General features: G+C 40.4%; 2 protein-coding genes across 7 annotated transcripts in view; one reads left to right on the forward strand and one right to left on the reverse strand.

Annotated features, from left to right (window-relative positions):
- Nucleotides 1-1,649, forward strand: part of IFT57 (intraflagellar transport 57) — a 53,882-nt gene extending 52,233 nt beyond the window's left edge. The window contains exon 11 of the mRNA XM_047876390.1: nt 332-1,649. Coding sequence (XP_047732346.1) covers nt 332-510 — 179 coding nt within the window. The 3' untranslated portion in view covers nt 511-1,649. The remainder of the gene's footprint in view (nt 1-331) is intronic.
- The window catches only part of LOC125175639 (serine/arginine repetitive matrix protein 1-like), a 181,338-nt gene that overhangs the window by 101,753 nt on the left and 54,674 nt on the right, over nt 1-24,911 (reverse strand). For 2 of the 6 annotated variants that reach the window (XM_047876385.1, XM_047876383.1), the window contains exon 2: nt 14,384-14,524. The gene's annotated coding sequence lies outside the window, so the exon portion shown is untranslated. Of the gene's footprint in view, nt 1-14,383; nt 14,525-19,801; nt 19,860-20,225; nt 20,402-22,386; nt 22,439-24,911 lie in introns of those variants that run through there. The other 4 variants (XM_047876384.1, XM_047876387.1, XM_047876388.1 and 1 more) reach the window with 4 other exon arrangements.

Here is a 24,911-nt window from a genome sequence, read left to right on the forward strand (position 1 = left end):
TTTTTCTCCAGTTGTATCTGTTTTCCTTCAGACAAATATTCTAGCCCATAAAAAATATTAAAAGACATCCTCAAAAATCCTTTTAACAACTCCTCCCCTAGAAAAGAAAGGAAATTCAGCCGTAGCACATCAAATGCTGCATCATTTCCCATCCTAAAAATCTCAGGTGTTTAAAATACCACCGCAAAACTGTGTGAATGCCAGTACGTTGTTGGCTGTGTTTTTAACCCCATTTTTGTCTTCAGACAAAGTGAGGAAAATGTCATACAATTCTGTAATACACTGATACTCCAAATATACATTTTTATTGCATGTTATTTTCATTCTGCAGCTCCCTTGGTGAAGATTAAACAGAGTTTAACAAAGCTGAAGCAAGAAACTGTTCAGATGGACATCAGAATCGGTGTTGTAGAACACACATTACTCCAATCAAAACTGAAAGAGAAATCTAACATGACTAGGGACATGCATGCGACAGTCATTCCAGAATCTGCAGTAGGCTCTTATTAAAATATACAGTTTTTCATGCTTCTGATTAGTTGTTTTTTTATATCAAAGTATATTTCACGTTGCATAGATTTTCAAAACACAAAGCACGTTCAGTGGGTGTTTTTTTACATATATACACATACCTATTGTATCGTGATAATGGACGGTTAAAGCCTTTAAATTGAATATAATAAGGTGATTAAAAATTCTCACTTCGAAAGAAACTTTCACTAATCAATGCATATGTTAAAGCCCCCACCTGGTGGCATGTTTTTCTTACTGTTCGTTATGTAAGCCAATGTCCATGACCCATGCCTTCTGTAGTGCTGCTGCTGCTGACACCACATGGACCTTTGACACGAGCCTGGCACCTTCAGTTTGGTCCACCTCTGCAGTGACCACAGTTGCCTCGGTGCCCAGTGGCAGCTAATGATGGCTGGGGATTCTTTTTTAAGAACCCAGACTACCCTTGCCTCAGCTTTATGGTTACCTAAAATCACATTTCTTTTAAAAAGCATATGAAAAAACTTCAGTGTGCTTATTAACATTTGAAGCTTATTATCTATCATGAGTATGTCATGACTAAAATGATTTTGTATCTTCTCTGATCTAAGGTCACCTAATAAACATTTCAGGCATGTTTGACTCTGTAGTGACAAAAAAAGTATATACGTGTCTCAGTTCTAGTTTTTTCTGTGGTATCGGCTGTACTAAAGAATCATTTATAGCAGAATGGGAGACAGCAAGACACGTGAAGATCAGCCTCCCTGTGTCAGTGATTTTTCCTTACAATCTTACTGAGCAAAATTCTACTCTGGGACTGCTAAATTGCTAAAATAAGCAATACTAGCATGACCAGACTTAACATCTGGGGGAAACTGGTGAGGAGAGCACAAACCAGAAGATAGCCTGCATTTATGTTTTAAAAAGAAGAAAAGAAAATCTGGTGAATTTTGATAAGAGTACTATATTTGTATAGACAACAAAAATAATAAAATCCCCTTTTCAATTTTTATCGTAATATTTTGTCTCCCCAATTTTTTGTCTTAGTCTTTACTTTATAGGTAACACACACACACACGCAAATATTTTTCTTCATACTCTTCTTGAGTTTAAGTTTAGTTAAAAGAAAAGGAGTATGTATAAACTTTTCTATGACCCAAGAGGGTGATAATCAATACAATGACAAGTCAGTTCATTTAGTTTGGGATAATAGGCAGTTTGAAAAACTCCAAAATTTTCCTTCCCTTATTTTATGGTTATTGAGTGGGGCCTAGAAGAAAGAGGGAAACCCAAACTTTGGTCCCACAAGCTAACACTGAGTCCCTTGGAACTTACTCACATAGGTACTGTCATGGCTGCACAGTTTTTTGATGAATTCAATCAATTGCAGAGAATCCTTCTGAATAAATCAGAGCTCTCCATAAAATATACTTTTGCTCAGAAGCAAAGTACACTCTTCACTTTGTGTAAACATGCAGTAATCTAAGAACTCTTCCAATAAGTAGTGTGAGCAACCTATTTTTATTTCTTCTCTGAAATAATCCAGTTTACTCCATTTGAGCTGGTTACTCCTCCTCTGTGTTCTCATAGAACACTGAATACCTCTGATACAGAATTGATTGTATTGCACTGGGATTATCTATTGTCTTCTACCCTAATAGTCCGAGCTGCTTGAGGAGAGGGAGGATGTCTTTTTCATTTCCATAATTCTACTCAAGTACCTAGCACACGGAGCACAGGTTAGTAAAGGAATGGGTGGATGACAGGCATTACCCAGTGCCAGAATGTCTCATAGTTCCTATTCCACAACATGGCAAATTTAATGACTTTAAGCCTATGAGTTTTGACACAGTTTTGAGATAGTAACTGTAAATGATGGGTTTTTTTTTACTCTGTGGTATTAGATTGGAGTTGGAAGCATCAGTATGGACTCATGGTTTTTTAATACATACAGATTAACAAATATATAAATATATAGAAACACATGTGTACATATATGCATGCATTTACGATTTCTGTGTCTAAGAGGGCCTAGAATCAGTGACAGCTCAGTAACAGAATGTTTCCCTCAGATCTTGGTTTTTAATTTTTCTACTGAAAAAAAAAACCAAAAACAGCCTTCTTAGAAAAACTAAGACTTCTGGGCTGGGGCAGGGAAAGCACAATATGAATCGGGAATATTTCGTTCTGCCAGAAAGTAAAGAAGGGCTCAAAGAATGATGGGAAAATGGCTAAAGGACACAGATTGAGGGGTGTCCTACCAGCCAATCTGGGACAACTGGACATTAAATAATGATAGTAATGAACTCTAGCCCACAGAATAAAACAAGAAATCATGAGTCCATTCAGATAGAAATTATGAAAATTAATCAAGGAAACCTCACTTAAAATGGAATCAGAAAGCCCTGAAGGGGGGAGCTCTCATGCACATCCCACTTGTTGCAGCCTGCATGACCAGCAGAGAGAAGGAAGATAAGAATTATCTTGACAAGGAAAGACATTTTTTTCACACAGGAATTTCATTTTCTGCTTTTAAGAAAAAAAAAGGAAAATCTCTCCCGGCCCAGCAACAAAGCACTAACCATTGCTTGCAGCCAGTGAGAAACTGCCACAACCTTAAACTGTTGCTCTTTGCAATGAACTTTTGTTCAAAACAACCCTCCCCAATTTCCTCCTAACCTAGTAAAAGCTGACTTTCCCTTTGTCTCTTCAGATTTGCCTGTGGTTCACCATAGCTTGCATGTCCCATATTGCAATTCCCCTGCTATTTCCAAATACACTCATTTTTCTAGTATTATAAGTGGGTATTTTATTTTTAATGTTGACAAAATGAATGAATCAATAGAAGAGAGGTCTTCCTTACAACAGAATGATAGCTAATGTAAAAAGAATATTACATTTAGAAATTGCCATCTAGCGATTACCATAGTAATTGTTTCAGGCAAGAATCATCAAAGGATATGTGAAAGTATTTCAATCTAAAATGGAACCAGAAGGGGGTACCTGGGTGGCTTAGTCAGTTAAGCTTCTGACTCTTGGTATTGGCTCAGGTTATGATCTCAGGTTGGTGAAATCAAACCCTCAGGTTGGGCTGTGCACTGACAGCATGGAGCCGGCTTGGGATTCTCTCCCTCCCTGTCTGCCCCCCCCCCCCCACTTATGCACAGGCACTCTAAATAAATAACTAAATAAATAAAGCCAGAAGATATGAAACGGGACTCTCACTTATGCTATGCACCCTCAGAACATAATTTAAGAACTGAGAGAATGATTTCTCCTAAATGCCTGATTTATAGAAGACCCAGATTTAGGGCAGCTGGGCAGCTCAGTTGGTTAAGTGTCTGACTTTGGCTCAGGTCATGATCTCACAGTTTGTGGATTCGAGCCCCACATCAGGCTTTGTGCTGACAGCTCAGAGCCTGGAGCCTGCTTCAGATTCTGTGTCTCCTTCTTTCTCTGCCCCTCCCACACTCATGCTCTGTCTCTGTCTCTCTCTCTCAAAAATGAATAAACATTAAAAAATTTAGAAGACCCAGTCTTATCTCCTGAACAGTGACCATATGCCAAGAGTCTCTCCCCATCCTTAAGCCAGTGAACTGATTGCTCAGATTCTGGCCTTACCGTCTGTGCACTCCTTGTTCAAAAATACAGCCCTCCCTGAACTCTCAACAGATTCACCTGTAGCTTGCATGTGTGTCCTGAATTGTAGTTCCTCTGCTATTCCTGAATAAACTCAATTTCTGGTCATTTGAGTTTGCTTCAGTTTACCTCTTTCTTTAAGTTGGCAAAAGCTAAAACCACTAGGTAAAAGTTTAATGAAAATCTGGATATTTGCATAGTCTCAAACTATTCCACAAAGAAAAAAATGGTAACGTTACAAAAGAAAAACCCTAGCAGACGCCACTTTAAGTGATCAAAAGTTAACATCAGTAGTAGTGGAACAAATAGACACCAGGTGTCTCCTGAAAAGGGCACACACTTATGTGATTCCTTCTGAAAATGCATGACTTGAATCTAATCATGAGGAAACATCAGAGGAATCCAGTGGAGGGACATTGTACAAAATGGCCTATATTCTTCAAAAATGATAAGGTCATGAAAAACAAGAAAGACTGAGAAACTGCTCCGAATTAGAGACAAAAGAGACATGCTTGTATGCAACAAACCATTCCAGTTTGGATTCCTGGACCAGAAAAAACATTTTGTAAAATGACAGGTAAAATTTGAATAAACTCTGTAGATTGGATAATAGTATCAAATTAATGTTAACATTTTCATATTTGTACTATGGTTATGTAAGGGAATATCCTTGTTTTTATCAATATATAGAAGTATTTGGAGGTAAAGGTACATCCTGTCAGCAACTTGCTCTCAAATAATTCAGAGAAAAAAAGTGTAAATGTATGTGTGCGTTTGTATATTCACATATATATGAATAGAAGGAGGATGATAAAGAAAATGGGTGAATTGTTAACATTTTGGAAGTCTGAGGGAAGGGCATATAGAAATTCATTGTATTTTTTTAGGAGGTGCAGCTTTTTATTGAAGTATAATTAACATACAGTGTTATGTTAGTTTCAGGTGTACAATATAATGATTCAACAATTCTATACATTACTCAGTGCTCATGGAGACAAGTGTACTCTTAATCCCATTTATCTATCTTACCTGTCCCCTCTCTCTGTGCCCCGCTGGCAACTACCAGTTTGTTCTTTGTATTTAAGACCCTGTTTTTTAGCCAGTCTCTTCTTTGTTTGTTTTGTTATTGTTGTTTCTTAAATTGCACATATGAGTGAAATCCTAGGTATCTGTCTTTCTCTATCTGACTTATTTCATTTAGCATAATACCCTCTAGGTCCATCCATGTTGTTGCAAATGGCAAGATCTCATTCTTTTTTATGACTAATATTCCATTGTGTGTATATATACACACACACGTGTGTGTGTGTGTGTGTGTGTGTGTGTATAGATATAGATTCTACATCTTCTCTATCCATTCATTTATCTATGGATACTTGGGTTGCTTCCATATCTTGCCTATTGTAAATAATGTTGCGGTAAACATAGGGGTGCATATATCTTTTTTTTTTTTGAATTAGTGTTTTCCTATTCTTTGGGTGAATATCCAGTAGTGGAATTACTGAGTCATATGGTAATTCTGTTTTTTATTTTTTGAGGACCTTCCATACTGTTTTCCACAGTAGCTGCACCAGCTTGCATTCCCACCAACAGTACACGAGTATTACTTTTTCTCCACATCTTCACTGACACTTGTTATTTCATGTGTTTTTTATTTTAGCCATTCTGACAGGTGTAAGGTGGTATCTACCTCATTTGCATTTCTATGGTAATTAGTGATGTTAAGCATCTTTTCTTATGTCTTTTGGCCATCTGTATGTCTCCTTTGAAAAGATGTCTACTTAGGTCCTCTGCCCATTTTTAATCAGATTATTTGTGTGTGTGTGGGGGGGTTGATGTTGAATTGTTTAAGTTCTTCATATACTTTGGATATTAAACCCTTTCCATTGTATTTTTTTACCAATTTTTCTATAAAGCTGAAGTTATTTTAAAATATAAAGCTTAAGAAATGATGGTTCTTGGAGATTATATGCTCTATATAGAAGTTAGCCTGTCCCTGAATCAAATAGAAAATCAACTTGTTAAAATAATATGAACTCCCCAATAAAATTATATGGCCCACTGAACACATCTTATATCTTCATAATCATTGATTCATAGGGAATAGTTTTTGACAATTCTAAGGAAGTTTTTTCTCCTGCCCTCTAGCTTATCTAGGTCAGCATTTCCCATGAGTTTTACACAAAAACAAATTTCTGTAACCAGTAAATTTGAAAATGTTAAAAACGAGTTTCATTTTCTTTAGAACTTCTCATCTGCATTGTGAATCTGCAAATAGCAAATATAGTTCCATTATTATTTTTTTAAATATGTAATCACCTTTTCATCCAAGAACATTCTTTGAGTGCAGATTTAGGTAAATGAGCACGTGAAAATCAGTATACAAACTTAAGATTATTTTCAACCTTTTGTTAGGAAGACGAGGAGACCCATGTCACCCTGGTTCACAACTCTCCTGCGTGGATGATAACATGCATGCAATGCTCTTCGAATGTCAGTAAGACTTTGAAGATTTGGGAGACTTTATAGAGAACCTAGGATTACATGGCCAAATGTTTTTCTTCTTAAAATTCTATGCTGGCCAAAACAGCTTTTTGTTTTTCCTTTAAAGCAGTCTTTAATAACAACATAATTATAGTAGTTAGAATGTACTGCTCTATTTTGTGGTCAAATAGTAACCATTATCATAGCTTTACCTTTTTCAAAACAATGTGCCTAACAACCAAGTCTAAATCCTAAAACTTTATATTTTGAAAGGAGAAATGGCATTTTAAAGAGTGAAAACAATTTGGATTCACTGGTTTGTTTGTTTGTTTGTTTTGACAAGATTTTTTTTTTAAATACAGGAGAGAGGAGAATAAGAACCGGGCTCATCTAAATGTGTCCTAAATAATGTGTCCCAAGTGTTAGATTTACATATTTGTGCACATTTGATACAGACATGCAAAGTTCAAATTTGTGATTCACTGACTCACCATCAGCACCTTATTTCAGGGCTGTGTTGGGCCCCTCCATACTTTGTCCTTGTACTGCTTCATACTGCAAGGACCCTTTCCAGTTGACCATCAGTACCCCAGAATCCATCACCTGCTCCTTCCCATCCCCTACTTGAGACGCTACTGGAGAGGCCCCAAGCTCCTGTGCATAGCCCCATCTCTATGGGTCAGAGTTAACAACTAGTTACAACTTTCTTACCCTGCAAAACATTCTCTAGGCTAGCAACCTCTGAAGTTTCTGACTCTGCTTGGACATCAAAATCAAATAGGCAACTTAAAAAAAAAAAAATTCCCAGCCCTCTTACCCCTCAATCTTACTTGATAGTTCTTTGATAGTTCTTGGGTGGGACTGAGAAGTCAGATATTTTAAAAAGCTCCTCAGATGACTGTGAGGGGCACCTGGGTGGCTCAGTTGGTTAAACACCTGACTTCAGCTCAGGTTCTGATCTCATGGTTCATGAGTTTGAGCCCTGCATCAGACTCTGCTGTCAGCTTCAGATCCTGACTTCCTCTCTCTCTGTCCCTCTGCCCTCTCTCTCTCTCTCTCTCTCTCTCAAAAATAGACATTTTAGGGGCACCTGGGTGGCTCAGTCGGTTGAGCATCTGACTTCAGCTCAGGTCATGATCTCACAGCTCGTGAGTTCAAGCCCCGCGTCGGGCTCTGTGCTGACAGCTCGGAGCCTGGAGCCTGCTTCAGATTCTGTGTCTCTCCCCCTAACCCACTTGCATTCTGTCTCTGTCTCTCTCAAAAATAAATAAACATTAAAAATTTTTAAAAAATACAAAAAAATAAACATTTTAAAGAAAAAGAAAAAGCTCCTCAGATGACTCTGATGCAGCTAATCGAAGAACTACTTTGGGGAGCTATCACTGCAAAAATTGTCCCTGCCTACAAGTAAACAGATAAAGCATCTTAGGTCTGAAGAGCTCTTTAAAAGAGATCTAAGCTAGTGTTTTCTTTTCTTTTCTTTTCTTTTCTTTTCTTTTCTTTTTTTTAATGTTTAGTTTTGAGAGAAAGATTGCATGTGCAAGTTGGGGAGGGGCAGAGAGAGAAGGAGGCAGAGGATCCAAAGCAGGCTCTGTGCTGAGAATGGAGAACCTGATGTGGGGCTCAAATTCATGAGCCGTGAGATCGTGACTTAAGCCAAAGCCTGATGCTTAACCAACCGAGCCACCCATGTGCCCCTAAAGTAGTGTTTCTTAACGTTTGGCCCGTGGACTATCTTAACATTAGCCCTACCTGGGGTGACTTTTAATAGGTACCTGAGATTATTTAAAAGATACTAGAGTTTGAGACATACGAATATTAAAAACTGCCAATTAAAAAAAAATCATAAAACCAATGTCCAAAAAGGTTAAGTGGCTTGCCCATTTTCAAACCAAGATTATAAACCTCAGTTTCCTAATTGGTTCTCCATGCACTTGGAGCAGCTCTATGGGAACTTCATGTTCACAGCTCCTGTCACGTATGCTTCCTATCCGAATCCCAAAGCAACAGTATACAGTCACATTTCCATTCATGCACAATGAGTACTTATTTTTCTCTAGTCCCTATACAAAGGCTTTTGCATAGAATAGTGGATGGGGAATCCAGACACCTTGATTCCAACCACAAGTCTGCTAGTAACTTTCTGCATGACTTTTAGGACATCACTTACCCTCAGTGTCAGTTTTTTGTTGTTGTTGTGGTTGTTTTGTGGAAAGTTAGGAGTAGGACTAGAATATTCTGAATGATTTTAGTCCTAAAATTGTGCGAATTTAAACCTTTAGCAGGCTCTCCTATAGTAAATAATTTGCAAAGGTGTACCAATTCCTAAGAGCTGATTGTCAGATATTTAGAAACTTTGAGAGCAGTTGTTAAACTGTTGGTAGCTTAAAGCCAGCACATAATGGGAGTATTTACACCATGGAAATAGGAAAACACTAAAAATTAGGGCTTTAAAAAGAAGACAAAAACAAAACAAAAAGCGGGTTTACCAGCACACCACTTATAGGCAGTATTATAATGTTCTCTAGACCAGAACCAAATGCAGTAAATACATAACAGAATGTTCCACCATATTTTAAGGTAGATTATTATAGTACTAATTGAATTAGATCAGATTTGCAAATTGTTCTAAAAAATCATTAAGTCTCCATAAAGCCACTCAGTGTGTCAAATGTGCATCCCCTGTACCATTTTATTGATGTAACTTTACTGCCTTTCTAACTAAACCCAGTTCCTTTTACTGCCTCTCAAATCAATAGGCTAAAGCAGCCCAAGCATCCTCCCTCACGATAGATTCAAAGATCATGCTTGTACAACTGAAAAAAAATGTAGAATGCACAACTAGTCCAATTACTTGCTATAAAAAAAACAACTAATTCAGTTCACTGCATCATTGATCCATTTAATTGTATAGCAGCTTCCTATTGATAACAGGAAATGTCCCTGACTCAACCATGCTGAAACTGAAACTGGCCAGTTTTCCACAACCATAAATTTCAATAATGATTCTACATAATACACAGAGACTAAAAATCGTAGCCAGAGTTTATTACATTTTTCTTGGTTTCACTGACGTATTTCCCTTGCATATGACCTGATTTCTCTTATGCTTCCTGGGCTTCATTAGTCATTAAATGCTAGCCTATACTTACGTTCATGACTGGATATTTTATTTCAGATAGAGATTGTGACAGATTTTAAACTACTTATTCATTTGACTCTTGGAAACCATTCAGCAATCCATGAGCTTTATGGAAGGTGCTGATGATCTGGAAGTGCTACCTTCGTTCATATTTCTGACCACTTGGTTTAGGCAGATGCTATTTAGTATACTCATGGAATACAAATACAACAAAAATGGGATGGATAACTACTATATTTTGGGCATAATAGTAGGTGCTGAAGGAAACAAATAATCAGACATAATCTCTCCTGTCAAGAGCTCCCAGTCTAACGGGAAAGACCTATGCATTAACTAAAATGTTATACTGGTAAGTCTCATAATAGAGAAATAAACTGAGTGGTACTGAATTTGGGTGAAGAAGTAATTCTAACTTGGAGAAAACAAAGAAGAATTTATAGAGCTGGTCCTTGATGGATGAGTAAAAACCCAGGAGCAAATTAAAACAGGAATGGCCATGCCACACACACAGAGGGAAAGACACAAAGTCAGGGGGTGCAGAAGGGCATTAAGGGATCAGGTGGCAGAGAGGAAGGATTAAAGATACACCAGGAGGAAAAGAGGGAAGATGAAACAGAAGATTTTGAATGTCAAGATAAGGAATCAAGCAGGAGAAGTGGTAAATCAAGTAGGTATGATACAATAAAACATAATAACAGACCTGGATACAGTGAAACACAACTGAGGAGACAGGAATCCACTGAGAGGAAAGGATGTTTCATCCAGGTCTTTCAGAATTTTGCAAAATGGGAAAGAGGAGAAGCAGCACTCTAGGAAGCGAGCCGAGGCACAAAGATAGTAATGATGACTAGCATTATCACTATGGATGCCAAGCACTGTGCTAAGCATTTTATCTATATTATCACATTTTATTTTGCTCCTGAGTGAGTTAATATTTCCATTTCATAGATATGAAACTGAGATCCAGGGAAGCCATGTAACAGGCCCAAAGCCACATAGTAGTGGACTCAGGCACTATACCATAAACCTTCAATCTGAGAAATATAATGATATATGATATGACATTGAAGGGTAACAGTAAATCAAGGTGGTTAGAGTGCAATAATTTTTTAAATCACAATTATCATTTATTGACCAGCTACTATGTCGCAAGGAAGTTAATACATGATTCATCACAGTGCCTTGAAGGAAAAAATGGACCCAAATGACTCAGTTAGTAGCAACCTTAGTAATTCTTGCCACACAAAAAGTACAGAGGGAGCTGAGAAGAGCAGGGAGACAGGATGTCAGGCATGACTGTGCAGAGAAGCATCAGTGAAGAAATGCAAGGAAGTTTGGCAGTGGTGTTGACAACTACACTATTCTATGCCTGCTCCCTTTGACCCTTCTTACATAATACATGTGAAGGAGGAGCCAGATTCAAGGTCAGGACAGAGACCGTAGCTGCTCTGAACCCTATTGTATTTGAAGCATGTTGAAACTGTCATGTGGATACACTTAAATAGACGGCTGCTGGGGCGCCTGGGTGGCTCAGACGGTTAAGTGTCCAACTCTTGATTTCCGCTCAGGTCATGATCTCACGGTTTGTGACATCAAGTCCCGCTCTGATAGTGCAGAGCCCATTTGGGATTCTCTCTCTCCCCTCTCTCTCTGCCCCTCCCCCACTCATGTATTCTTTCTCTCTCTCTCTCTCTCTCAAAATAAATAAGTAAACCCCCCCCCCCAAAAAAAAATAGCTGCAAAAACTGTCAGTCAAATTTGGTATGGGGCATTTTGTAATGGGAGATGGTGGAGGAAACTGCCTAGAAACTAAAACGGAATATGAGAAAAGGACCAAGCTTCTATTTCCTTGGAGGGGACTAGGATGGCAAAGACCAAGTCTGCCCAGGGATGTCAAGATTTAGTCCAGTCTGGAATCAGGAAGTGGCAGTTTTTGAGTGTCATCCAGGGGCTGCAGGCCAGGGATCAGAGAGAGTTAGTATGATAATAAACGCTAACTTAGGTAATGTCAGGTCACGGAGAGTGAGAGCAGGATCTGGTGTTCCTCAGGCCTGGGCTGGTAGGGAAAGCGGAAGTAGTTAGGGATATTGGGTGGGACTCTTTCTGCAGTGACCACACCTTGGAGGGAAATCCCCAAAGCCCAAGATACCAGAAAACCTCATGGCCCTTCAGAAATCTGTCAGCAGCCTCCAAGTATTATTTCCAGAAGGTGCTGCTGATCCAAAACGGCTCCCTTCAGTCAGATTTCTTATTTCTTGGTTTGGGGAGATGATATTTAGTCCTAATATCACTGGGATTATGGACAAGGCTGGAGTGACTTTAGCCCAATACACACCAGTTGGCCATTAGCAGGTCAGCCCCACTCATTTACACGTACAGGTGGCTAGCTGGGAGCGGGCAAGGCTGATGTGACTCTAAAATGTAGGGCAGAATCAGGACCAGAGATGGGAATCATCTACCAGGAGGCTGTACCTCAAGCAGAAACTGAGACTGGGGAAGGGACCAAGGATTGGAAATGCTTACCTTGATGACATGATACTATACATGGAAAATCCGATAGACTCCACCAAAACACTGCTAGAACTGATACATGAATTCAGCAAAGTTGCAGGATACAAAATCAATGTACGGAAATGCTTACCTTTAAGAACTGGCCAGAGGAAGGAAACTAAGAAGGATTAATCAAATAAATTAAAAGTAAGTGAGAATAAACTTCCAATGTTTCCCCTTTTCTCCTCCTTCTTCATTTCTTGCGTATGAGTTTTATTTTACACACTGATTTGTAATTGGAACAAACCTTCAAAAAGGAAACTCGCTTCATTGTAAAACGATGGTAAATGATTCCTCCCTCTGGGGAGGCTGTATACAATGGGATAATGTATGTGATTGCTTGTATTAGGTGTTCAATGTGTGCTCAAACGCACCACCTCTGGCCCACCTTCTTCCTTCCCTGGGCTTCTATTCCTTACCTTATAATCTGATCTTATCATCAAAATAGAACCAGGTGTGATTAAATTAGATGTGGTTGATTTCTACATACAGGCTTAACAGTGAGAGAAAAGAAAAGAGTTAAGCCTTTGGTTTCCAAATCGGCTTTTGCAGAGCATTGAAAAAGTGTTCTTTGGCCATCCCCTTTTATGGATGAGAAAATTGAAATAATCAGCTGAACAGAAGTGCTCTCTCCAAATTCATAGTTGCATCCTGTGCCCTGGCAGACACTTTCTCACCCGTTGCTTAGCATTTGGGAAATTCCAGGGAGTCAAAAGAAGCAAGACAATGAATCATTTGGTATTATTATTATTTTTTAAAAAAACTCTTTTCCTAGCTGTTAGAAAGGCTTTTTTTTTTTTTGAGAAAGAGAGACAGAGACAGAGCGAGACAGAGAGTATGTGAGCAGGGGAGCGGCAGGGAGAGAGGGAGAATCTCTACCAGGCTCCAGGCCATCACCGCAGAGCCTACCATAGGGCTCCAACTCACGAAACTGTGAGACCATAACCTGAGCCAAAACCAAGAGTCGGACTCTCAACTGAGCCACCTAGGTGCCCCTCATTTGGTATTATTTATCCTTATCCTCCCAATTCTGGAGCAAACCAGTTCCTAGGAATCACCTTATAGGAAATCTGTTGCTTAGCAATTAGATTTCAGCACTGCCATTTTACAAGCGCAAGGATGATAATCATCAGCCTGTTACCTTTTCCCCTTATTAGAAGTAGCTAGGTTTATGATTATAGGGGTCACCATTAGTTCCACTTCATGGATCCACCTTTCCTGTAATGTGGCTCCTGTAGTTTACCTTAGACACTTACATGGCTTTTAGAACATAGTTCCATGATTCACATGTTAACTCCCTAATGGCCGGGGAGACCCATGAACCTTGATGAACCAAATGGGAAATCTAAAACAGTGCTAAAGTGGCCTTCCTTAACAGCCAGTCCCTAGGAAAGTGATAGATGTTTACACAGTGGCCTATCCATCCCCACCTTGGTGGTCAGGCTGAGCTCCAGAAGGAGAGAACACGATAATGTTGCCACAGTGCTAGGTTCTAAACATGTCTGTTCCTCTTGGCTGGTACCACCCTCTCCTCTAGAGAGGACACCCTCTCCTTCTCCAAGGACCCCTAGAGAGACCACTCCAGTTTCTGTCACATAATGATCTGTGGATGTATGTGTATGTCTGTACACATGCCAACATTCAAAAATGAGAATTTTACATAAAGACCCAGACTCCAGGGGTGCATGGATGACTCAGTTGCTTGAGTGTCCAACTTTGGCTCAGGTCATGATTTCACAGTTCATGAGTTCAAGCCCCACATAGGGCTCCGTACTGACAGCTTGGAGCCTGGAGCCTGTTTTGGATTCCGTGTCTCCCTCTCTCTCTGCCCCTCCCCATTCAAGTGCTCGCTCAAAAATAAAATAAACATTAAAAAAAAAAAGATCCAGACTATAGACCTTAACCAAAAATTGGAAGATACCCCAACTCGAAGCCTTCATTGGTACCTATGACAATCAGATCAAGTGGAATATTGCTCTCCATTGTACCTCAGTCCTCACCACTCCCGATTGTATTCCTGAAATGAGGCAGTTCTGAATATGAAATATAATGCTACTGGGTTATCAGAATTCTTACCTTGCCTACCTCCCTTGTCTGCATGGCTCACCTAGCTCAGCAGGCATTGAAGTGGAAGCGATGAATTCTTGTTGCCTCTAGACTCGAATCGCCACCACATCCACCAGCATCCAGTATCACCAGCTTCTGTTTACCCATCCACTTTCAGGGAAAAAAAAAAAATCAACAGATATTTTTCCTCTCACTGAGCCTCTGGAGCTGTTGGAATAGAATCTGTACCAGGCTCCTAAAGCCATCCCAAGGCCACGGGACTATTGCCAGGGTGGGAATGCATGCTGACAGGGCTCTGACTTTGGCACGGGGCCCCTTTGACATTTCCTGGTTCTTCCAGGGGACAGAAGACCAATTCCCTCATAGGACAGTTCAATGTGAGCCACCTGAAAGGAAGATTCTTTTTGCTGTTGTCATAACTGAAGAATTGATAGCTTTATATTTTATAATCCATATATGCATATTTTACAAATATCCTACATACATATTTTTACACATATGCAGACCTATATCATTTTGATATATCAGAGTAGAAAATGTGGATATGTTCTTGGTTTATAGTTCAGTTGCAGACGGGAAGCCCTGGCTTACAGGATGCAGTCTTTGTTTCCTGACATCTGCTTTCTTTCCATCTTGAGGAGGCACCCCATATAGACATTAATAATCATACTCATCTTTAACGGGCCTTATGCTACTGAACAAGCTTGTATTTCTATTCTTGCTGAATGTTCCTATTCATACACAGAGACACACAGGGCAGAGATCATCACTCGGCTCTAATGAAAAGACAACAGAGGCTCAGGTAGGGTAGGCTGCTTAGGACATTCCACGTGGGTGGGATGGAGTCTGAGCAAAGCAGGCCTCCTGGCCAGCAACCCAGGGCTCTTCCCAAGACAGGCACCTCCGTCAGAATCCAGTGAACATTTGAAACATATCTGCTGACTGAATAAACAACCCACAGTCCCTGGCAGTTAGAACATAGGAAGATAAAGTAAAGTATTAAAAATCCATATGCACTATACTGACAGTTCCCAGGTATCGTACTGGAGTTAGAGGCATAGAGCAGCTGTCAAGGTACTCTATAATGAAAAATGGTCATGGTTGGACTGTGCCCCTTTATCTCCCTAGTTCTATAACCCAATTTTTATCAAGGACCTCAGGCCTGAAGAGCTCAAACTGTATTTTGAAGCTTATGTCATTAATATTCACTACCACATTCTCAAAGGGTGCAAGGCATGTATCATTATCTTCACGTTTCAGATGGAAATATGGCAGTGAAAAGAAGCACAGCCATGTGTGCCTGGGTTAAGGATTCAGAGAATGTTTTCTTATAGCACCATCATCCATGTCCGATTCGGCAGTTACTTCCCCTGTAAGAAACAACACTGAGATAAAGCACGTGGGAAGCTGTCATTTCAGCCTGATGTCCCCAGTGTCACAGTCTGACCAAAGTAATAAAATCAAAGCCCCAAGGCTATGATGAAAACGAAAGGCTATGGCAAAAAAGATTGGCAAAAAAGCCATTATGTATTGGCCTGGGTCCTCAAACGTCCTCAGAAAAATATTGAAACTACAGATGTGTATTATTGTACAATAGCAATTAAAGCCTATGCCTCACAGTGAAAACAGCCAGCTTACAACACTGGCCACACAAGATTTGTGTGGGATTTCTGGGATTTTATATTTGATCCCACTATGATCTTTCAGCACCATCTTGAGCACCCATGTGTCAATTTCACTGCATCCAACACTGCTCACTATTTCTCTTTCTACAAATCTCTGTGCTTTTCAGAAAGCAGACCAAAGACACCTGGCATTAGTAAACCCCAGTGACCCTGAAAAGAACATAAGAAATGCCTGCTTTCAGGCGGATCAGTGTTCCAGTTGATTGAGAATTTTGTCACTAATATCTGAGATATTTGGGGGAGGACATGACTTCATAAAAACTGGTGTTGTACTTCTAGGAACTTATCCTACAGGTACAAAAATCACACAAGATTATTCATCACCATATGTTTGTAATAACAAAAATGTGGGACTAAGCGGCCATTAATAAGAGACTGGTCAAATAAATTATGGTACATCCATGCAGTGGAACATAACTGGGCTCTAAAAGAAAGGATGAAAGAGGTCTTTATGTACCAATAAGGAATGATCTTGAGGACATAATAAAGCAAGATGCAATACAAATGAGTGAGTATAGGATCCTACTATTTAAAAATTCGGAGGGTGAATATATTTGATCATTTAACATATACTTTTTGAACACCTTTGATATCCCAGGAACTTTTCTAGGAGTGGGGTAATAGTCACTGAAGAAAACAGACTAAGCTCCCTGCCATCAAAGGACTTATTCCTGTTTGCTTTTATATGCACTTTACAAAATTTTTTTTTTAATTTTTTTTTTCAACGTTTATTTATTTTTGGGACAGAGAGAGACAGAGCATGAACGGGGGAGGGGCAGAGAGAGAGGGAGACACAGAATCAGAAACAGGCTCCAGGCTCTGAGCCATCAGCCCAGAGCCTGACGCGGGGCTCGAACTCACGGACCGCGAGATCGTGACCTGGCTGAAGTCGGACGCTCAACCGACTGCGCCACCCAGGCGCCCCTTTACAAAATATTTTTAACGACATATAAGAAACCCGTGATCACCTATTGGGACTGTGGCAGGGACTGGACAGACGTGGGACAAGTGCAAGAGAGCAAGTTTTCACTGTATGATCTTTTATATTTTCTAAATATTTATAATAAAAGGAAAATTAAAAAAATAAACAGGAAAATCTTAAATACCTTTCCCTATTAATCTGAGATGGATTCGCACTCACTAAACTGTCCAAACCTGTCTTGAACCTCTATACCAATTGAGGCTAGTATTACACTCTCTTGTAAGCCTCTTCCATATATTTACTTGTGGAATTTTTTTTTTAATTTTTTTTTCAACGTTTATTTATTTTTGGGACAGAGAGAGACAGAGCATGAACGGGGGAGGGGCAGAGAGAGAGGGAGACACAGAATTGGAAACAGGCTCCAGGCTCCGAGCCATCAGCCCAGAGCCCGCGGGGCTCGAACTCCCGGACCGCGAGATCATGACCTGGCTGAAGTCGGACGCTTAACCGACTGCGCCACCCAGGCGCCCTGGAATTTAAACAAAATATCATTCCCTTTATTTATCCTACAGGCATTTCCTTCTTGCTTTCAAAACACCCCTTTTATCTAATATTCTGCGATTAAATGAGTATATTTATGTTTATTGTTCTCAAACCATTCATTAATCTGTAACACTTAAAGAATCTCCCCATTGTTGTTGCCTTCCCTCATTGAAGACTTCCCATTCTTGCTAAGAAATTCCTTATTTCCATGCTGTTAGTGACATACACTAGCTTCTCTGCTTGCAATTGAGGTGACTGGGGCTCTGTGGAGGACCATTTCTATTGTAAGTCCTGAAGGGTGAATGGGGTAATAGTTGAAACATCAGCAACGTTCTGTTCTCAAGGCTGTCGAATGAGATAGCACTATGAGGACAGAGCCTCATGATCCCCCAAAGGACAGTTAAGATACAACACCTGCTGTAACTCCCTGACATTCCTTGAAACCACACGCACCCCCTTCGTGCCTTCACGTAGCCACCAGACGTATGTCTGGCTAATGTCTAAAGATCCTTTGTGTTCTCTTTCCTTGCTTTGATACTCTTTGATGCTTCTATCTAATGAAATATGAAATAAAGGCTATTGCAGTCTGCTGCCGCTGCTGTTCTCTCACAGAGGCAGCCTGAACGTCCACTCTGTCCAGTGTTTGAGAACTCCTTCAGTTCATGGCCACAGGGCTCCACTTCTTGCCCCGCTAGAGACACCAGCCTCACCCCTCCCAAGACAGACTTTCACCTTCATTTGTATCCATAAACTCCTTTCCTTCAGAAAGCCTCCAAAAAATAATCATTCTGGTCAAAACATTTTTTTCTTTTTTCTTTTTTTTTTTCAAAAAAAAATCCTGATGAGAGTAAATTGATCTCTTCCCAGCCCTGTCCTTCCTCTGACTCCAGGTTTTCAGCCTCTCATTCCCCTTAGATCTGTAGATGACGTTGTGCTGTGTGCTCTGTGTTGAGTTTCACATTCCAGCCCAGCTCCTAGTCGTACCCATGTGCTTCCTGCCCCTCTTGTCTTACTCGTGCCTCTCACTGCCCAGCTAGATGTTTCCACACACTGATCCCCCTCAGCCCCTCTGCAGTGTGTAAAAAAGTTTGAAACAATTTATACCTGTTATAGGTCACAGGTTCTTAACATTAAAAGGGTCCTTGGCAGCTAGTTGACCTCCAGCATTCCTGGCGAAGATGCCTCCAATGAATCCTGCAGGCCCCACTTACCCAGCTGGGGATATTCATGCATTTACCGGGGGAGAAGCATCAGGCTCTGCTCATGCATCCCATAATCTCTTTCTAGGGTGACCAACTGTGTGGTTTGCCTAGGACTGAGGGGGCTTCTCAGATGTGGGACTTACCATTTTATATTTTTGAATGTTTATTTATTTTTGAGAGACAGAAAGAGAGAGAACGTGAGTGGAGGAAGGGCAGAGAGAAGGGGACAGAGGATCTGAAGCAGGCTTTGGACTGACAGAAGAGAGCCCTTCGCGGGGCACAACCCACAAACCATGAAATCATGACCTGAGCTGAAGTCGGACACTCAACCAACTGAGCCACCCAGGTGCCCAGGACTTTGCATTTTAAATAAAGACAGTCCCTGGCAAACGGGGATACACTGGTCACCCTGCTTTTAACCATTCCACACACTATTTCTGTGCGCACCTTTGTTCCCGAAGGCCAGCACTAGTGTATCCTTGCTAGAGAGCCGCCCTCAGGCTGCTAACATCCATCCCCTGACCTGCTCCGCCTGAGAACCAGAAGTGACAGACAGTTTACATATCCCCAGGAAAGCTCTTAACCAGTGACTGAAGGGTAAGGGAGTTTTGGTACTCCAGTATCTAGGACCCTGATGGGGACAATACTGAGTTATGAATTACACCATATCCAGAGTTCCTGGCAGGATTAGATCACACTTAACCTCCATGGGACTTCACTTGATGTCACATCCTTGCTTGGTTGTCTTCCTCTACTGCCTCACTTGCCCATGCCACCACCATTTGTTTCCTGGGAACACATCCTAATAAATCACTTCATTATCTCAGAGTCTGTTTCTAGGGAGCTCAAATATTTGGTCATCTAGTGCTATGTAGAAAACCACCCCACAATGTCACAGCTAAAACAACCATTTTATTATCTCACAATTTGGTGGGTTGACCGGGCCCAGCGGGGTGGTTCTTCTATTCCACATGGCAGCAGCTGGGTCTGTAGTTATCTGGATGCTCTATGGGGCTGGAATGTCCAAGATGTCCCATGCCATCGACATGAATGTGTCTGAGACCCCTTGGCAGAACTTCTTGTCTTACTTGGAGTCTCTCATGTGGTTGTGGTCAATGGCAGCTAGGGCTAGACTGAATGGAAGGATTCAGCAGAATGCTGGATAGTGAGACTCATTCTCTCCCCATGTAGTTTCAAGACCTCTCTTCTTGTATTAGTGTCCTAGGGCTGCCATAACAAAGTACCACAAATGGGTAGCTTACAACAACAGATATTTATTCTCTTACAGTTCCAGAGGCTAGAAACTCAAAATCAAGGTATCGGTGCAGCCATGGTCCTACTGAAGGCTCTAGGGAAGAATTCTTCCTCACTTCTTCTGGATTCTGGAAATTGCTGCCAATCCTTAACATTCCTTGGATTGCAGCTGAATCACCACAATCTCTGCCCCTGTCATCACACAGCTTTCTTTCTTTCTGTGTGTGTTTTTCCCATGGTCCTCTTATAAGGATGCCAGCCATTGGATTTATGTTGCATCCAATCTAGTGTGACCTCTTTTTAACTTGATGACATCTGCAAAAACCCTATTTCCAAATAAGTCTTTTTCATAGGTTTCAAGAGTGCACATGATCTCTCCATATGGTCTCTCCATCAGAATAGCCGAATTTCTTCCAGGCACCTTAGGTTTCCCAGAAACAAAAAGTAGAAGCTACTAGGCCTTACCAAGTACTCACAAGTGCTTTGCAGAACTTTAAATGCTGAGGTTACAGCAGAGGAAAAGATAGGCAAAGTGCCCGCTGTCATACAACTTCCACTGTGGCAGAGGGAATATCATTAGTCACTTCCCTTGCCTAGAACTCTGAGCTAACATGTTGTGGTAGTATGGGAAGAATAATGAACTACATCTGACACCTGGACTCTAGCTGTGCTTTGGGTTCCAGACAGATAAAAGATAATATAGCCTGTCACCTGGCTCAATCACATAATATTCCTGGGCCTCCATTTCCTCGTCTGCATAATGAAGGATTTGAACCAGACAATCTGAGGGCCTCCCAAATGAGGTCTCCACCATTTACAGAACTGTTTTCTTTTGTTCAAACAACTTCCTAATTTTCATCTCTGTCATAAAGTCTTAAAAGTAGTTAATGCTTTGGGGGGATGAGTAAGGAGGGGATGAGAGGACAAGAAAGAAAATTAAGTTCCTGAGCAGTTGAAAATTTTCTCTCTCATTCCCCAAGTTATTCCATATTCTTATACTCTTTCTTTTAAATGGTGACACTTCCCCTAAATTATTAACACACAGCTGTGGTTTCCATCTCAACTGACCCATTTGGCAGGAATGACAGGCTGCAAATTGTGATCTGGGCCAAAATCATATGATTTTTTATCACTGCTATCTTGAGCATACACCTGTTACAGACACCACCAGGTGTTAGGCAACAGATGTTCCTGGAATTCACAAAGAAAAACAGGTAACTGTCCCTCTATGCTTCTTAGCATAAAAACAGAATGATATCCATTAATATACTTTAATTGAAGGGACCAGAGGGTCAGCCTACATGATAGCATGTGTGTATTTTGTTCCAAGCAACTCAGTACAGCAGAGAATATAGGGGGCTTTTTGAAAGTGTTAACATTGCTCTTAATAAATTATGTCTCTATGCCAGTGCTTTTTTCAAAGTGCTATACAGGGACCACATGCATCGGAATTATTTGGGCTGCATATTAAAATGCAGATTTCTGGGCCAGTTTCAGAAATTCAGAGTAAGTAGGTCTGGCATTTAACCACTTCCCCAAAACACACTGGAAATAATACTAGCATCTCATCCTTCCACACAGCTCCTCCACTCCCTGTTCTTTCTTCTAGGTAGTTTGGATTCCAGATCAGAGCTACATAAACTCTGCTCTTGCCAGGGACTAGGAATCAGCTCCGCCATCAGCATCACCACCCCACTCCCCACTCACCAGTCCTGCTGAAGCTGTAGGGATACAAAATCCAAGGATGAAGCAGAAAAAGTCTGAAGAATTGCCTCAAGCAAGCATCAGTGATAGGCTCTGACTTGAAGGCAAGGTAGCTGGGAAGACCAGAAGGTCATAGATGCAAGGGAGTGTGGTAAGTATGGTGGGAAGGGGAGCAGCCAGGCCAATATCCCAGGGCAGCAGGCTCTGGCTGCCACGCACTGCAGTGGGGCCTAGTTTCAAGACCCAGGGATGGGTTTCAAGACCAGATCATACCCTTTTGTTATTGGCTACTGAGAAAATTAAAAGGATTATACATTGAGATATTCAGAGTGTGTTAAGAAGTTTACAATAGAAGAGGGAAGTCTTGAGTCAAAAAAAATTTACCTTAAAATTTAATATATGACCTATCACTCAAAAAAGATTTAATTCTTACTATTTAATCTGTTACATTTAAAATTAATTCCTTTGTGTTTTCAGAATCATTCATCTTATTCATTCAATGAATAGTTATCAATGACTGCAGGAGGTACAATGCTAAGCAAAAACTGACTTGGTTCCTGCCCTTATGGGGTTTCTATTCCACTAGAGAAGAGAATCATTGAGCAAATAATTACATAAACAAAAGCATAACTACAAACTGCATTAAATGTCCTGATAATGAGCCTTGTGGTGTTATAAGGACATATTACAGGAGAAGCTCACCTAGTCTGGGAAGAAGGGCCAAGAAGGTGTCTCTGGAGAATTGACATGTGACCTAAGAAGAGAAGAATGCATAAAAGTTAACCAGACTTGGTGGGGGAGGGTGGGAGCATTTCAGACAGAGGGAATAACATGTGCAAAGACCCTGAAGTGGACCAAAAATGTCTAAATGAAAGAAGGTAAGTATGCCTGATACAAAGAGTGAAGAGAAGAAGATTCACATGAGTCTGGAACTTCAGACACAGACCAGACTTTGCAGCACCTTGCTGGTCTTGCTAAGTAGATAGTTCTTTAGCTATGAAAAATGAGAACCACAGAAGCATTTAGGCAGGTGATGGTGTTGTCAACTTAGACTGCAATGTCAAGAGCAGATGAAGAGGGCTGAAGCTGGATGTGAGACCAGTCAGGGTTCTATGGCACTAGGTTAGTTAAGACATAACAATGGCTTGGGCAAAGGAGGTGGCTGTGGAGACTGAGAGAAGAGGACGGTTTTGAAACTCATCTCAGAGATATCAGTGACAAGACTTAATAATGGATGGGACACTGTTGAAGGAAAGAAAGGGATGAGTCAAGGATGATGCCCAGGTGCCTGATTTGTACCACTAAATGCAGGATTGTGTCCTTCACTGATGGAGGGAGGGTGCATTTAAGAGGACTGGGTTTGGAGGGGCAAATGCAGTTGGCTCTTACACAACATGAATTTGAACTGCACAGGCCCACTTACATGTGGATTTTGTTTAAAAAATATGGTACTATAAATGTATTTTCTGTTTCTTATGATTTTTCTTAATAACATTTTTTTCCTTTAGCTTACTTTATTGTAAGAATGCAGTACATAATACACATAACATATAAAATATGCTAACTGTTCATATTTACCAGTAAGGCTTCTGGTCAACAGTAGGCTGTTAGCAACTAAATTTGGGGGGAGTCAAAAGTCATATGCACACTTTCAACTGCACAGGGGTCTGCACCCTTAACTCCTATGTTATTCAAGGGTCAACCACAATTGAGGTACCTTTAGGATGTATTTAGTTTGAAGTGTTTTTGAGACATCCAAATGGAGACCTTGAGTAGGCAACTGAGGTTTAGCAGTCCATCCATACTTTGGTGACAAGTGAACTTACAAGCGTGGATGAGATCTCTCAGCGATTCCATATAAACCAATGGCAATATAGCATAGTGGTTGAGAACAGGGGTGTTGGAGTAAAACTGTCTTGATTTGCAACCCAGCTTTGTCACTTTCTAGCTGTGCAATCATGAAGAAATTACTCAAATACTCTAACCCAAATTCTCATATTCTATAAAACAGAGACAATAATATTCCCTATTTTATAACACCATTGGGAGTATTAAGTGGCAGGATGGATTTAAAACTCTTAATATGGTTCTCAGAATCTAGTAACTATTCTATTAACCAGTCATTAAATGTGGACTTTAGTTCTTCCAGAGAGCACACAGAGTTAGTAAGTAGGACCTAGAACTAAGCCTTGATGAAATCCAATGCTTAATGGCTGGGATAAAGAAGGATGAAGAACAACCAATTCATGGTCAGAAACTGTGCTGTCCAAATCTACCCACCAGAGAAACTAAGTCAGAAGCCCCATGTGGAAGTTGCTAGGATGGGTTAACCTTTTCAAAGTGACTAGAAAAGGAGCCCAGAATCCTTGAAAGGAGCGCAAAGTCAAAGGCCTAAAAAGGTCTAAAAATAGAGGAAGATAATAATGCAGAGTCAGGAACAAGCTGGAAAGAGGCCTGCGACAGATCAGAAACCAGGGAGTTAGGGGCTGGGAAATGGCTGCTAACCATGGGATGCCCAGAGCATCCTATTAAGGGTAGATGAGCAGGATGGGAGAAGCCCCAGTATTTCATAAGATTCTGAAAGTAGATAGATGTCTGCTGCTCAAAACCACCTACCATAAAAATATTTTAAATTGTCCTAAATATAAACAATAAAATAACAGAATTTAATAGCCCTTCTTGTTCAAGTGTTTAAGAGTATCCTACGTTATATAAGTTGAGTCATGACACAGTATGAAATTTTGATGCTTACACATTATGTTACTACATTACTCTTAAAAATACGTATTCTTTGGTATTCTTGATTAGTGTTATTGTTTGAGGATATAATATATCAGACATCAGACAGCTATATTCAAAATGTTCTCAAAATGTTCTTCGATATGATGGTAATAGTGGTGTCATCAGTGTCATTATCAACGTCCAGTGACAATAGGATCCGGTCAAATGTGACACCTGTGTTATGAGAAAAGGTATATATGTATATGTGGGATGTATGTGGAGGGGGCCTGGAGGTGAGGAGAGAGAAAGTAAGAGAGAGAGGAACATACAATGGCAAGAAAACTTAATTAAAAGCAAATTTGGATTGACACCAAATATATAGCAATAGAATTTGCATTATTAAAGTATTGATATTGGCTCATGCTCCTGTAAGTCTATTCTCATTATTATGATAGCTTCCATTTCTCCCATTAGATTGATGAATTGCTGAAGAAAGCAAAAAAGTG

This window comes from Prionailurus viverrinus, chromosome C2 (assembly GCF_022837055.1).
Source record: "Prionailurus viverrinus isolate Anna chromosome C2, UM_Priviv_1.0, whole genome shotgun sequence".
Classification (NCBI taxonomy): Eukaryota; Metazoa; Chordata; class Mammalia; order Carnivora; family Felidae; genus Prionailurus; species Prionailurus viverrinus.